The 13,645-nt window shown below is 54.3% G+C and overlaps 3 protein-coding genes across 3 annotated transcripts; 1 reads left to right on the top strand and 2 right to left on the bottom strand.

The window, feature by feature from the left end:
- Positions 1-7: 7 nt before the first annotated feature.
- LOC145718779 (osteoclast-associated immunoglobulin-like receptor) lies at positions 8-4,851 on the bottom strand. Its single transcript, XM_081810294.1, has 3 exons — positions 4,099-4,851; positions 3,369-3,401; positions 8-1,013 (listed from the first exon to the last, which is right to left on the bottom strand). Exons 1-3 carry the CDS (start codon positions 4,133-4,135, stop codon positions 577-579), a joined length of 507 nt encoding a protein of 168 aa, XP_081666420.1. The 5' UTR covers positions 4,136-4,851; the 3' UTR covers positions 8-576.
- An 88-nt stretch (positions 4,852-4,939) lies between these two features.
- NDUFA3 (NADH:ubiquinone oxidoreductase subunit A3) lies at positions 4,940-7,344 on the top strand. Its single transcript, XM_006737240.3, has 4 exons — positions 4,940-5,065; positions 5,271-5,345; positions 6,692-6,769; positions 7,187-7,344. The coding sequence occupies exons 1-4, from the start codon at positions 5,056-5,058 to the stop codon at positions 7,276-7,278; spliced, it is 255 nt and encodes an 84-aa protein (XP_006737303.1). The 5' UTR covers positions 4,940-5,055; the 3' UTR covers positions 7,279-7,344.
- Positions 7,345-7,395: 51 nt separating this feature from the next.
- TFPT (TCF3 fusion partner) lies at positions 7,396-13,461 on the bottom strand. Its single transcript, XM_081810293.1, has 5 exons — positions 13,400-13,461; positions 11,541-11,611; positions 8,227-8,296; positions 7,917-8,135; positions 7,396-7,546 (listed from the first exon to the last, which is right to left on the bottom strand). Exons 3-5 carry the CDS (start codon positions 8,287-8,289, stop codon positions 7,427-7,429), a joined length of 402 nt encoding a protein of 133 aa, XP_081666419.1. The 5' UTR covers positions 8,290-8,296; positions 11,541-11,611; positions 13,400-13,461; the 3' UTR covers positions 7,396-7,426.
- Between the last annotated feature and the right edge of the window lie 184 nt (positions 13,462-13,645).

The raw sequence follows: 13,645 nt of genomic DNA, 5'->3' as shown, positions 1-13,645 counted from the left end.
TCCCCCCGCTGTCTCTATCTCTGCCAGTGTCTCCCACAGTTTCTCTGCCTCCGTGTCGGTCTCTGTGCCCTTTGCATCCTTGTCCCTGGCTCCCCCTGTGTCTTCGCCCCCAAGTGCACCTTTCTCTGTGTCTCTGCCTCTCTCTCCCTGGTTGTTCCCTTTTCTCTCTTGGCCTGAGCCTAACTAAAATTCTCTCTCCGTGTCCCTGTATTGATCTCCCCGTCCTGTGCGTTTCACTACCCTGGATCTCGGAGGCAGCGTCTCCGGAATTGTTTCTTCTGGTGTTTCTGGGTTTCTCCCAAGGTTTCCTAACTTCACTGGTGACATTTTGGATAAATCTGGATAATTCTTTGTTGTATGGGGTGAGGATGAGGGCTGTCCTGTGCATTGTTGGATGTTTGCAGCATCTTTGGTAGTAGTGACAACCAAAAATGTCCCCAGATATTACCAGAAGGTTCACCTGGGGGGCACAATCGTCCCTGGTTAAGAATCACCTGTTTCTCTGGTTCTCTTTCTCTCCCCACGTAGCTCTTTTTGCTCTGGGTCATTATACAAGCCTGTTTCTGTATGTCTCTTTCAGTATCTCTCTCCCTGTATTTCTCTGTCCCTCCTTCTCCCTCCCTCATCACACCCCAAAGTCCCTTCTTTTTCCCCCCGCCCCAGGACCTCACCTGTCACCAGCAGTTCCAACGTATCACTGGGGTGGGACCAGACACCCAGATTCCAGCCTGGATTCCAGTAGCAGCAGTGGTAACTGCCCCCCTGGGCTGGGGTCACCTCCTCCAGGAAGAACTCTGCCAGCTCCATGGACACATCCCGGTACAGCACAGAGGTGATCTCTCCAGACTTGAAGAGTGCAAACTGCCAGGCAGGTTGAGGTGCCTGGCACCTCAAGGTCACGTTGACCCCAGGGGTTACAATTGCAGCAGGCTGAGCCCCCATCCTTGGCTTGGGGTATAAGGCTGGGGGGACTGAAAAAACAGGGCTACTGGGGCCATGGGATTCCTGGGAGCCTGAGGAGATGGGGTGGGGAGAGAATCAGCTGGGGTAATCCCTGCCTCTTTCTCATCCTTAGTTTCCTGCTTGTAAAATAGGGGAGATGCTGGACCCCAGTCAAAGATTGTCAAGACTAGCTGCAAATTAGAGTAGTAGGGCAACTCCTGAGGTTTACTCCATGGTTTTTAAATGTAATGTCAAGGGATTGGGTCTCAGAAATCTGTACTTGTAAATTGCTCTTCAGACTATTTGTAACAAAGTCAACATATTTCAGTGGTTGCCAAAACTTGCTATTGATTTGGGTAAAAAAAAAAAAAAGTGGTATCCCTACCTCAGACCAAATTCCAGACCAAATGCCCCAAAACCAATTCCAGGTTAATTAAAGACCTACATTGTTTTATTTTGTTTTGTTTTACTGTAAAAGTATTAGAAGAAAATATAGGAAAGTATATTTGTCTTGGGAAGAGAAAGCTATCTTAAAAAATAAAACAAAAAATTCAGAAGAGACAAGGTTAACTAATTTGATGACTGCAAAATTTTAAAGTTGTGTATGAGAATACACAGACGGAGCTAGAAAAAAAGCTATAGCACTGGCAGAAAGGACTTATTCATTAATCCCATAGATGAAGAGTATAGAAAGAAATCCTAAACCCAGCCCAGTTGAAAACTGGACAAGACATATGAACCAGGTAGTGCACAGAAGAGGAAGTCCAATGGATGAAAACACATGGGGAGGTGGTAAGTTGCTTAATGTTACTGGTAATCATTAAAAAAAAAAAATTAAAACAACAGTAAGATTTTTTTGCCTATCAGGTTGTCAAAAATTAAAACAATGGTTTATATTCTGTTTGGGTGAAGATATGGTGAAACAGGTAGTTAGGTACACTTGAGTGCACCTTTTGAGAAGGCAGTTCATCCCTTTCTATCAAAATACACAAAGGGCATGCCCTAATAATTCCACTGTTTCACCCTAGACAACTGTACATACGTGGGCACAAAAAGCTCACGTTGGAGTACTCACTGAAGCATTGATTAGGATGGGGCTGGGAGAGGACACTGGAAACAACCTAAATATACATCAAGAGGGCCAACAAACTAGAATCCAACCATACAATGGAAAATGTTAAATAGCAGTTAAAAAAATGTAGAGTTCGTTATAATAATACGGAAACACCTCCAAGAGAGATTGTAAAGTGAAAAAATATAAGATGCAGAACAGTGTGAGTCATGAAATATCAATTTTGCCTTGGCAAGACAACAAAGAAGTATATAAATATATGTATGTGTCTGAATGCATGGAAACTTTTTGTAAGGATTCAGAGCTTATTTAAGGAAGATGAGGAAGGGGAAGAGGGAGGTTATATGTCCTTTGGGAATCATTTTTTAAACCATGAATATATGTTAGCTTTATCATTTAAAAAATAATAATTTAAGGGCGCCTGGGTGGCTCAGTTGGTTAAGCGACTGCCTTCGGCTCAGGTCATGATCCTGGAGTCCCTGGATCGAGTCCTGCATCGGGCTCCCTGCTTGGCAGGGAGTCTGCTTCTCCCTCTGCCCCTCCCCCCTCTCATGTGCTCTCTCTCATTCTCTCTCTCTGAAATAAATAAATAAAATCTTTAAAAAATAATAATAATAATTTAAAATAAATTGATAGCTAAGGTATTGTATCAGTGGTTTTCCGGGCGATTCTTATTTGAAGTTGTAGTATCATGAGGGAGGTTTGAGAGAAAGAGATCTCACCAATTGGAAAACCTGGAAAGAAACTCAAGGCTATCTCAGGGTGGAGGATCCTACTCTTGTGGAAATGGGCTTCCAAATAGGGGAGTTAATTTGGCATTGCCTGAGGTCCTATTTCTTGAGCCCTGCACTATGCCAAGCTTTGAGTCAAGGGTTTTACATATGTGATTAAAAAAAATAATACTTTTATTTTATTTTTTAAAGTAATCTCTATACCCAACATGGAGCTCAAACTCACAACCCCAAGATCAAGAGTTGCATGCTCTACCAACTGAGCCAGCCAGGGATGATTTTATTAAATCCTCACAACAGCTCATTTCACAGAGAAGGAAACTAGTAGCAAGCAGCGTTTTGTTCAAAGTTGTAAATGAATAATATGGTGAGAGTGGGGTTCCAGCTTAGGTCTCTTTAGCTCCAAAGTTCATGGTCTTCACTACTCACCTACACTGGTCACTAAAGGGAGTAAGATATGAAGGAAAGAAAGGAAGGAGGGAGGGACGGAAAAGATGAAAAAAGGGAGGAGAGGGAGGGAAATATGGAAATCTGGGATGAGTTTGAGCACCAAAATAAAATCTGAATAGTTGGAAATGGGTTGTCAGCAGTTTACAGGTGAATGGATGGGAGATATTACTCACCAGTTGAAGTGAGGTCTGCATGACACAGAGGCCCTGTAGAAGGTGGAGGAGCTAAGTCTCTTCAAAGCCCTAGGCTTCTCCCAGTCCTACCTCATTGCAAACTCAGAAATCTAAATCCTTCCTCTGAGAAACAGGAATCTTACCCATATGTCCTCTCTCAGTAGCCATAACTCGGGGCTCTTAATCCCCACCTACTTCACAAGTCTGGCCCCAGCCCCCTCTTTCCTCTACACCCAGTGATCAGACCCTTGGACTCCACCTTTTCCAGGAGACAATAATTTGAGCCCACAATGTCTCCTCCCCGGGGGTCAGGAGTCTGGGTCCCCAGCTCCCTCCTTTCCCAGAGACCCAGGTGTTCTGGCTTCATCCTCTTCCTACATCAGAATCTAGGACTCTACACTTGCTATCGCCAGGAGTTCAGGTCCTTCGCACCCTCCTGCCTCAAGACCCAGAGAATCCTGCCCCCACTCTCTCCTTGTCCAGGAACAGGAATTCAGGACCCATGTGTCCTTCTGTGTTAGGACCCAAGGATCTAAGTCCTGTCCCCTTATTCTGGTCTAGAATTCTGAACCCTCAGCTAGTGCTGCCTGACTATCCAGCACCTGCCCTCAGGGAGACTCATTAGCCTTCTTCCTTTCCCCCTCCCTACTCAGGGTGTCCAGGTCCCCAGAGCCTGTCTCTGCACCCCAACCAGCCTGGGACCCAGGGAGAAGGGGGTGGGGTGGCTCACAGAGGGTCAGCAGCTGGAGGATCAGCACCAGAGCCATGGCGGGCAGATCTTGGCTGGAGCAGAAGCAGGAGCCAGGGCTCAGCTGCCCTCTCACTTCTCAGGAAATGCAATGTCAGAAAGTCAGAGCCAGAGCTCTGTTTAAGGAAGGGAGGAGGGAAGCGGGGGCCTCTGGGTTACCGTGTCACAGCCCCATGGTGCTGTGGAAAAACCTGGGAGAAGGGGCAGTCATAACCAGTTGCGTTCACCAATTAAACTTAAAAAAAAAAAGACTAAAAACTGGCACCTATTATGTGCCAGACCCTGTGCTGCGCTATTCTGGGGGCACAGAGAGGACTCAGACCCCATTACTGCCCTAGAGCAGCTCCCAGTCTGATGTAAAGACAGAGACCGACCCGGTGAGTAGAAAAAAAAAAAAAAAGTGAGCCACCCTAGAGGTCACATATGGCACTGAGAGAATCCACAGAAGACACCTAACCTTTCCGGGACGAGAGTTAAAACTTCAGGAAGAACTGATTTTGAGCTGCGATCTCAAATGATAGCTGTCATTTGTCCTCTCCCGGCCTCCGTTTCTCCATCTGTAAAACGGGCTTTCATGAGCAAACTCTAACACGAGGACTGTTGCATTGCGCCTTGGATGGGTCGCAGCTGGAAGACGGGGAGTACGCCTCAGGCTTTGGCTCCTAGGCGAAAAGACCGGTTTGCACTTAATTCTGCGTTTTCGCGGCCGCTTCAAGACAGCTGTTCTGCGCCAGTACGCACGCGCGGACTCAGACGGCTGAGGCTCGCGCGCGGGTACCACAACTCCCAGAGCGCTCCGCGTCCTCGTCCCCGCCCTGGACCGGAGTGCCGTGCCAGGGCGCACGCGCAGACTCAGAGAGCGGGGACTCCGGCGCGGGGACCACAACTCCCAGAGTGCTCCGCGTGCTTGCCGCAGCCACCGCCTCCGCCGCGACCAAGATGGCCGGGAGTAAGTGAGGGCGATAAGGGCGCGCGGGGTCCGGCGGTGCCGGGGCTGGGGCACCGCGGAGCCTTCGTGGAGGCGGAGGGCTCCGGGCCGGAGGGGGACGCCGAGGTCGCGAGAGGGCTCCTCCAGGGCGGGGGCGGCGCGAGAGGGTTAGAGGTCACCGGGGGCGTCCCCTGCAGGAGTGACCCTCCTCACCCGCCCCCCCCAGGACTCGCCACCTTCCTCAAGGATGCCTGGGCCAAGGAGCCGGTGTTGGTCGCGTCCTTCACCATCGGGGGCCTCGGTGCGTGAGCGTGCATCACCCCCACCCTCCCCCAAGGTCCCGTCGCTCCCCACGAGCGTTCCAGTACCCCTCAACGTTCTGTGGTCCCCTCGTGTGTCGGCACCCCCGCGACGGCCCCTTGCCCACCCCATCCCCGATATTATGACCCCTTCACGAGCCCCCTTCTCCCCACCCCGTACACACCTACCCAGGAGGTGCACGATCCCCCAGAGGAGAGGTCCTCAGCCCAGGCTGTGCATTAAAAACACCTGAGCGACAAAAATGTCCGAATCCCACCCACTTTTTACCCTCGGCCGCCCGCCACCCCGCACGTGCAGTGTGGAGCTGAGTGGGGTGGAGGTGGGCTGGGGAATCCTATCCTGTGAAAATCCCCCAGGGGTTCTATTGACGGCCCCTGTTCTAGAACAGGAATTCTCCCACTTTAATGTGCGGGCGGTCTCGTTAAGATGCGACTGTCATTGTATAGGTCTGGGATGGGGCAGATCTCCCGGGTCCCCAGATCTTGTCGGTACCGCTGGTCTGTAGGCCACACGCCGCGGTGAGGTTCTAGAGCAGCTGTCCCTTAGGGCAGCCACGGGCCGCACTGGCCGCTGAGCGCCTGAAACGGAGCTCGCCTGAATTGAGCTGGTACACTTTTCGCTCTAATGCAAAGTACACACCGGGTTGCAGAGAGTATGACGTGTCTATAAAATATCTCCGCTTCTTTTGTGTTGATTATATGTGGAAATACACACATCCAATACACCAGGTTAAATAATTTTAGAAATTCATTTGTATCTTTTAACTTTATTTTTAATGTGGCTGTTAGAAGTGTAAAACCAAATACGTGGCTCATGTCTTTCTATCGGACAGTGCTGGCCTAGAACATTGCTTTTACCCCCTACCCCTGCCTCCCAGACTCCTGGCTCCCCCACCCTGGGTGCACTGTAATTTCCGGGCAACTAATCCTTTTACAAACCACCCCCCCCTCCCCGCCCCTCTCCTCGGTTTGTAACAGTTCGTTATTCCTCGGGAAGATTCCCAAGACACTGCGCTCGCCCACCACCCTGTGCTCCCTGATCACCTCTACACTCATGTACTCACTCCATGACCACCCCCATGTCTTCCCTCCTCTCTGCCCTCTAGGTCCCATGTTTCCTTGAATTGCTGGCTCCCACCCCCTCTCTTTCTGCTGATAAATGGGGATCCCGGAATGCCAAGGGGGTCTCCTGGAGGGGCAGGACCTCCCTGCTCCCCTCCCCCCACGTATTTGACTCATAGTTTGCCGAAGTTCAGCTTCTTCTGCCTTCCCCTCCCACCCCCGCATGAAAGCCACCTTCCCACGGGCCTCACCCATCTCTCCACAGCTGTAATTCTGCCCACCCTCAGCCCCTTCACCAAATACGCCACCATGATCAACCAGGCCACGCCCTACAACTATCCAGGTGAGTGGGAGCTCGAGGGCTGGCCCCAAGCAGGAGTGGGGGTGGGGTAACCTCCCTGTGCTGGGGGAGGAATGGTCATGGGCAGGTCTGTCCTCTGCAGGGGTCTGAGAATCTGCAGCGTGGGCTGGACTTTTTTTCTTCTTCTGAGATCTAATCCGTGTGCCCTGAAACTCATTTCCTGTTTTTGCACTTTTGAGCTTCTGTTGTCGTTCCAGATTTGTATTCCTTTCTGGATTTTTGTCATTCTGTGTCTGCTTTTCCGTGCCTCTAGGTCTCTATCTCCCTGCTTCTCTCTGTGTCCCCTCTCTCACCTCTCCCCTGGGGTCCCCCTTCCTCTTTGAATATGAACTGACAGACTAGCCTTTATGGGCCTCCCAAGATCTGCTGGTCTCAGTGGCCCACCCTCCTGCCCCACAGTGCCCCTCCGAGATGATGGGAACATGCCCGACGTGCCCAGCCACCCCCAGGACCCCCAGGGCCCAAGCTTGGAGTGGCTGAAGAACTTGTGAGCACCTCCGCTGACATGGAGGAGGCCCCTCCCCTGAGCCAATAAAATGTGAAAAGCGGCCCCAGAACCTGAGCTTGTGTGTGATCAGAGGTGGAAACAGTAGAGAGTAGCCAAGGCGTTTCTGGGGGTCAGTTTATTGGGGGTGGGGGTCAGTCAAAGGGGGGGCTGGCTAGGGTGGGGTAGGGCAGCAGTCTGTCTGGCCCCCGAGAAACCCAGCTGGAGTCCAGGGCCTCATCTGCTTCGAAGCCAAAGTCTTCCTCGACTTTAATCTGGGGGAGAGAAGGAACAGGCGTGAGCAGCCCACTGGCCTCAGTTCTGACTCCTCAGCTTCCTCTGTGCACCCGGGCGAAAACCCCGACACTCCCGCCTTCCCTTCCCCCACGGTCCCTGACCCTCCCTCCCCCCTCTGCTCCAACCTTCTCCCCCAGCCTCCTCCAAGTCTCTCTCCTTTTCCACCCAAGCCCTCACCTGGCTTTTCCCGGCTTTTTCTCCTTCCCTACCCACCCCAGCCCTTCCAGCCCCACCTCCTTTCTCCAGCGGTCCCCAGCCCCGTCCCCAGCCCCCCAGCCCCGAGCCTGCGAGCTCTGCAAAGCCCAGCCCCCACAGCACTGTTGCCAGACCCGGGAGCCCTGGTCCCACCTGCACTGGGGCCAGCTCTGGGGTCAGCACAGCTCCTGCTCGGCGTCCGTCCCGGGGCGCTCGCCGCCTCTTGCGTCCGCTGGGCCCCTCAGCCGGGGTCGGGCTGCTGGGCTCGGGGGGTGCGGGCGTCCTTCGGGGCGGGGACAGCCCCTCTTTCTCTGGAGGCTCGTTCTCAGCGTTGCCGGGGGTGGGAGCATCTGTGCCCTGGCTGCCCTCGTCCTGGGGGGAGAAGGGGCAGTAGGGGAAGACTCTATCCTAGTGCCCAGCCCCCCGGCCCTTGAGCCCCAGCCCGCCGGGAGGCCGTGCTCACCTCCAGGACGATGGTGAGCTGGCTGGTGCGGTAGTCATCACCGTAGGTGTCCAGCACCCTCATGAGGAACCTGTGTCCGGAGAGAGCCCGCCAGGGGCACAACCTCAGCGTCTGGTGGTGGGGGAAGGGGTACCCCACAGCCCAGCCCCAGCTCCGAAGCCAAGGTGGTCCTGGACCTGTAGACCCAGAAGATTCGGAGCTCCCAAGTCTGAGTCCTGGGTGCCAAGTACTTGAGCAGCCGGTGGGACCCTGGGCCAGGCAAGGGGACCTCTCTGCACCTGTTTCCTGCTCAGTCGACAGGACAGGACAACGCTGAGCGGGCGCATCGCCGTGAGGGTGACACTGCAGCTAGCGGGGGCATCTCCTAGTGCTCGGCGTACGTCCTGGTGTCAGCCGGTGTCCTTATCCGTAACCAGAGGGCAAGACAAGATGGGTGCAGAGCACTCCTGCAGGTGCTACCTTCTCTGCCTCCCCCGGTCCCCGCTTCTAAGAACCTCGGGGTTTGTTTTTTTTTTAAGATTTTATTTATTTGAGAGAGAGGTGGGAGGGTCAGAGGGAGAAGCAGACCCCCCGCCGAGCAGGGAGCCTGATGCGGGACTCGATCCCGGGACTCCAGGATCATGACCTGAGCCGAAGGCAGTCGCTTAACCGACTGAGCCACCCAGGCGCCCAGAACCTCGGGGGTTTTTAGCTCCGAATGCTGCCTGGCAGCCAGCGCCTGGGCGGGGCGCTTTGCATGCAGTCTCTTTCCAGGTGAGTGTGTGCACCTGCTCTGCACCACACGTTCTCAGTGCTGGCGATACATCGGGGAACCGCACAAAAACCCCTGAGCCTCCTGAACTCGGGGGACAATCAGCAAGTCAAACAAAACAGAGTAAGCTGGAAAGTAGGAAGGAGGACGCATGATACTGGAAGAGGGCTGGAACCTCAAAAGATGGTGGGGGATGTCTCATTGAGAAGGTGAAGGAGAAGCAGAAAAACATTTCTGGCAGAAGGGACAGCCAGTGCAAAGGCCCTGAGGTGGGAGCAGCATGTGTGCGGTGTTCTTGGTAGAGCAAAGTGTGACGGGCCCTCTGACACAGGGCCCTGTTGGCCGTTGGAGGATAATTCTGGCTCTGACTCTGGCGGGACCCCATGTGGGGTTGGGAGCAGAGAAGTGACTTGGTCTGTCTTATTTTTTAGTTAGTTATTTTTTACTTTTGAAAAAAGAATTTTTAAAAATTTGTGATGAGATACACATAACATACCACTTGCCAGTTTAACCATTTTAAGTGTCCAGCTCAGTGGCATTAAACACATTCACGCTGCTGTGCAAAATCACCACCATCTGTCTCCAGGACTCTCTGCATCTTCCCAAGTAAAACGGTCCCATTAAACAACTCCCCACTCCCCTGCCCCTAGCAACCACCACTGTGCTCTCCGTCTCTGTGAACTTAAGTCTCCACACGAGTGGAATCACACAGGACTTGTCGTTCTGTGACTGGCTTACTTAGCACAATGTCTTCACCGTTCGTGGTGTAGCTTCCTTTTTAAGGCTGGATGGTCCTCCTACGTGTGGACCACACTGTGTTCATCCATCCACAGATAGATGCTCGGATGCTTCCACGTTTGGGCTGCTATGAATACTGTTATGATCATGGGCGGGCACGTCAGTGGCCCTGCTTTCCACTCTTCCGGGGGATATACCTACAAATGGAGTTGCTAGATCATATGGTAATTGTTTTTAAACTTGGGGGAAGTGCCATACTGTTTTTACACAGTGGCATGTCTTACATTTTAGAAGACCTCCTGGCCACCCCCCGAATTTCTGGCAAGTTCCCAGGTGGTACCAAGACTCCTGGTCCAGGGGCCACACTCTGAGATGCACGGGGCTGAGCTCCAGATAGACTGTTCAAAAAACAATCACCCTGATTTGTATGGTTAGGGGAAGCTTAGCACGTGCAGATCCCTTCCCGAACTTTCAATGTTTTAACCATAGAGGCCAGTCTTCCCTTTCATAAACTCTCTTGGTTTGACTGAGAGAGAGAATCCTGGCTAACGGTACAACCAGGAAAAAAGGTTCACCCAGAGTGTTGCGGCAGGAGCCTCGGGAGGGTCAGGGAGGCCGGGGTAAGCGTGGCAGGTGTTGGGCAAGGGGCCGAGTGCCTTGGCCCAGGGTGCTGGGTCCTGGGTCTGTTCTGAGGGTGCATCAGGCGAGGAGGTGAGAGAGAGAGCAGCAGCTGGGAGGGTTCATTCTCTGACGTGGAGCGGACCGGGGGCAGGGGGCGAGGTCAGGGTCAGCTGTGCCTGCGTGTGACGTGACCAGAAGTCACTGTCCGGCAGGCGGCTGACAAAGGGCACAGAGTTCAAAGAGCTGCAGTCAGGATTCAAAGGACCACGGTGCTGTGACGCTCCGGACACAGAACCCTCTGTGAGGACAGAAACGTCCTGTTCTGGCCACCTGTCGCTGTCGCGGAGCCCCTGCCACGTGGTGACAGCCACAGAGGAACTTTCTGAGGCCGTTTTGGTTTCGAGCTCAGTTGCCGAGGTCAGGGCTGAGCTACCACGCGGTGAGCGCCACCGAGGAATGCAAGTTTCAACGTCCTTTTAGTTGGTCTGGGTAAAAATCACCACTGGTGGCTGCCGAGCACGTGAACAGAGGCCAGTGCAACCGAGGAACAGGATTTTCTATTGCACTCCAGTGAATTAAAATTTATTGTGACCAACGTTAAGTTTCAATTTTAACGAAGTCTCGGGTTAAGTCGCCACCTGCGGCTACCAGCTGGAGAGCGGAGGTGTGGACGTGGGGGGACCCAGGGCCAAGCCCTGGGGTGCTGGGGCGAGGAATGGCCAGGAAGCAGGGAGAGCAGGTGAGTGAGGGACCTGGACACCAAGGAGGTGCCTGAGGGCGGGCGCATCCTGTGGGTCAGGTGAGTGCAGGCCTGAGGACTGGCCGGGTCACAGCGCATTCCAGACACGGGGACACGGCGCGTGGCGGGAGGCTCTGGGCTGGGCTCCTCCCATGAGCTCCTGTTCAATCCTCAGCAGCCACAAGATTTGAGCCACCTCCGTGAGACGGGAAATGGGCTCAGAGAGGGATGCCGCCTGCTGAGAGTCACACAGCAAAACTGCTTGAAACCAAGCATGGGACTCTACATCCTGAGCTTCTGTTCTGCTGTGCATCCTGTTCAAAGGGAGCGCACCTGCCTCCCCGCCCTTGCTCAGCCCTTCCCACAAGGCCTGGGTGGACAGGAAGCAGGCAAGAAGCGCGAGAGGTGGTGGAAACAGCAGCTGGAGCAGAGGCACGGGGCCCAGGGGGGCATGCAAGGGGTTACCTCCGCTCCTGCTGAAGTCTCCGTGTTATCCTTTGCACCTGATGGAGCCTGTTCAGGACCCGCTCGTTCACCTGCAGGGAGGCAGGAGGAAGCACAAGTCACCTGGACTCCACTCACTTGTTCCATGCGTGATGAATGGAGCCCCGGCGGGGCCCCAGGGAGCCAACCACAGTGCCTCACATCCTCCGGGCCTACTGCACCCACTCCTTCCCTACTCGGGCCCCTCCTGCTCCTCTCCCTCGCATCCGCTGCACCCAGCTGGCCTCCTCTCGTCCTGGGGGCCTTCCCACACGCCTGCAGAGCTCCCGCCCTCAAGTGTGACCTCAGAGATTACCTGCTCAGGTAGTCCACCCCGACCTCCCGCCACACTGCAACACCCCCTCCCTCCTCAAGCCCCCCACGTGCCCCCCGTGCACCCAGCCACTCCTCTCTGCCTCAGTTTCCCTTATAACACTCCTCACCACCTTCTAGCCTACCCACTTCTCCTGCTCACTGTCTCCCCCACCAGACCATCAGCTCCAAAGGACACAGGTTGTGCCTGGGTCCCCATGCCTTGAGCAGAACCTGGCGAGGGGGTGCGGTGCTCCATCAGTATTTGCTGAATGTGTGACTTCCTGCCGTGCAAAGTGCTGGGGGGACACCGCGCAGGCCCACTTGTTGGAGATTAGGCAGGCGGTGGCTACTTTAGGTCCAGCAGAGAGGTGTGTGGGCTGAGTCACGAATGAGCAGGTACTGCCCCGGGTCAGAAAGACCTGGGTTCAAACCCCAGCCTGCCCCTTTCAGCTGTGTGACCTTGGGCGAGTCACCTAGAACCTCTCTGAGCTTGTGTTTGTAAAACAGGAATAACACCACCCCCTATTCCTGATGGGGTGGAATAAGCGGAAACTCAAATACCAGCTCTATTTGAGCAAATCAAATGGAGTCCCTTTGGACCCTGGTATCCATGTGTCAAACGGGGCTCGGGGTCTCTGCTGCCATTTCAGGGAGTGGGGGGGGGCGCAGAGAGGCAGCAGGGCGTCCTGACACATCCTGTGTGTAAAGCCCAGGGCAGGCCTGGCACATGGTGCTCCCACATGACCACGGTCACCCTGATGTCACCACCCGTGTACTGGGAAGCCCTGAGAACACAGGATGCCGGGGATGAAATATTACTGCTATCGTGGAATTCACGTGAGGAGTCTCCAGGGGACAAGAGCTGAGGGGGTGGTTGAGGAGCGAAGTAGGTCGGGGTGAGCGTAGGACGGGGTGGAGCTAACAGCCACCTAGTACAAAACGCAGAGCATCTGGTTTGTGTAGATCACATCTGATTTGTCTCCCTACTGTCTCCTACACCTGTGTGCGTACGCGGACGTTAAGACCACGTGGCAGACAGCATCCTGCGAACGTTCTAGCTGTCACTGGCTGCCCGGGAGCAGCTGGCCACGGGGGGTGCAGCTGCTGGGGAGTACATTTTAATACACGGAGCTCACCTGCTCCAAGCACTCCCCCTGCTCCCACTTCCCATGTGGCCCTCTCCGACATGTCAAAGCAAACGTCTGTCCTGCTCCAGGCAGCCTGATGCGCTCCTCATCCGAAGAGGGCCTGAACGTCCGTCCTTGTTCTCCACCTGCTCTGTCTCCTGACCCCTGCTCCAGCTCAGACCACCACCGTTAGGGGTTGGATGGTGTCCCCCAAAAAGGCATGGAGTCCTAACTCCCAGTACCTCAGAACGGACCTTCTTTGCACATAGGGTCTTCACAGGGGTAATCAAGTGAAATGAGGTCAGTGAGCGGGCCCGTGTCCTCATACAAGAAGGAAACTGGGGCACAGACAGGCACACCCAGGGAGAACCCCACGTGAAGGTGAAGGCAGAGACCCACCAGTCGGGGAACACTGATGAATACCAGCAACCACCGATGCAAGGAGAGACGCAGGTCGCAGATTCTTCTCCACACCCCCACCCCTCCCCCGGCTGTCAGAAGGAGCCAGCCCTGCTGACACCTGCTGACAGCCTGATCTTGCACCTGCGGCCTGCAGAGCTGTGACAGTGCATTTCTGTTACTTAGCGCCCAGTTCGTGGTCCTCGCTTACAGCAGGCCTAGGAGACTAATACAACCAAGCTCAGT

The sequence above is a fragment of the Leptonychotes weddellii genome, unplaced genomic scaffold, assembly GCF_054177405.1.
Source record: "Leptonychotes weddellii isolate Sample4059 unplaced genomic scaffold, ASM5417740v2 HiC_scaffold_2176, whole genome shotgun sequence".
NCBI classification, from domain to species: domain Eukaryota; kingdom Metazoa; phylum Chordata; class Mammalia; order Carnivora; family Phocidae; genus Leptonychotes; species Leptonychotes weddellii.
This window is presented reverse-complemented; position numbering and strand designations above follow the sequence as displayed.

Coding starts and splice junctions, on each gene's coding strand:
- LOC145718779 (XM_081810294.1), bottom strand. CDS start 4,135: ATGGCTCTGGTGCTGATCCTCCAGCTGCTGACCCTCT. Junction 3,402..4,098: donor CCTCCAGCTGCTGACCCTCT/GTGAGCCACCCC, acceptor CACCTTCTACAG/GGCCTCTGTGTCATGCAGAC. Junction 1,014..3,368: donor TGCAGACCTCACTTCAACTG/GTGAGTAATATC, acceptor CCATCTCCTCAG/GCTCCCAGGAATCCCATGGC.
- NDUFA3 (XM_006737240.3), top strand. Junction 5,346..6,691: donor CTTCACCATCGGGGGCCTCG/GTGCGTGAGCGT, acceptor ATCTCTCCACAG/CTGTAATTCTGCCCACCCTC. Junction 6,770..7,186: donor CACGCCCTACAACTATCCAG/GTGAGTGGGAGC, acceptor CCTGCCCCACAG/TGCCCCTCCGAGATGATGGG.
- TFPT (XM_081810293.1), bottom strand. CDS start 8,289: ATGAGGGTGCTGGACACCTACGGTGATGACTACCGCACCAGCCAGCTC. Junction 8,136..8,226: donor AGCTCACCATCGTCCTGGAG/GTGAGCACGGCC, acceptor TTCTCCCCCCAG/GACGAGGGCAGCCAGGGCAC. Junction 7,547..7,916: donor CAGAGCTGGCCCCAGTGCAG/GTGGGACCAGGG, acceptor TCTCTCCCCCAG/ATTAAAGTCGAGGAAGACTT.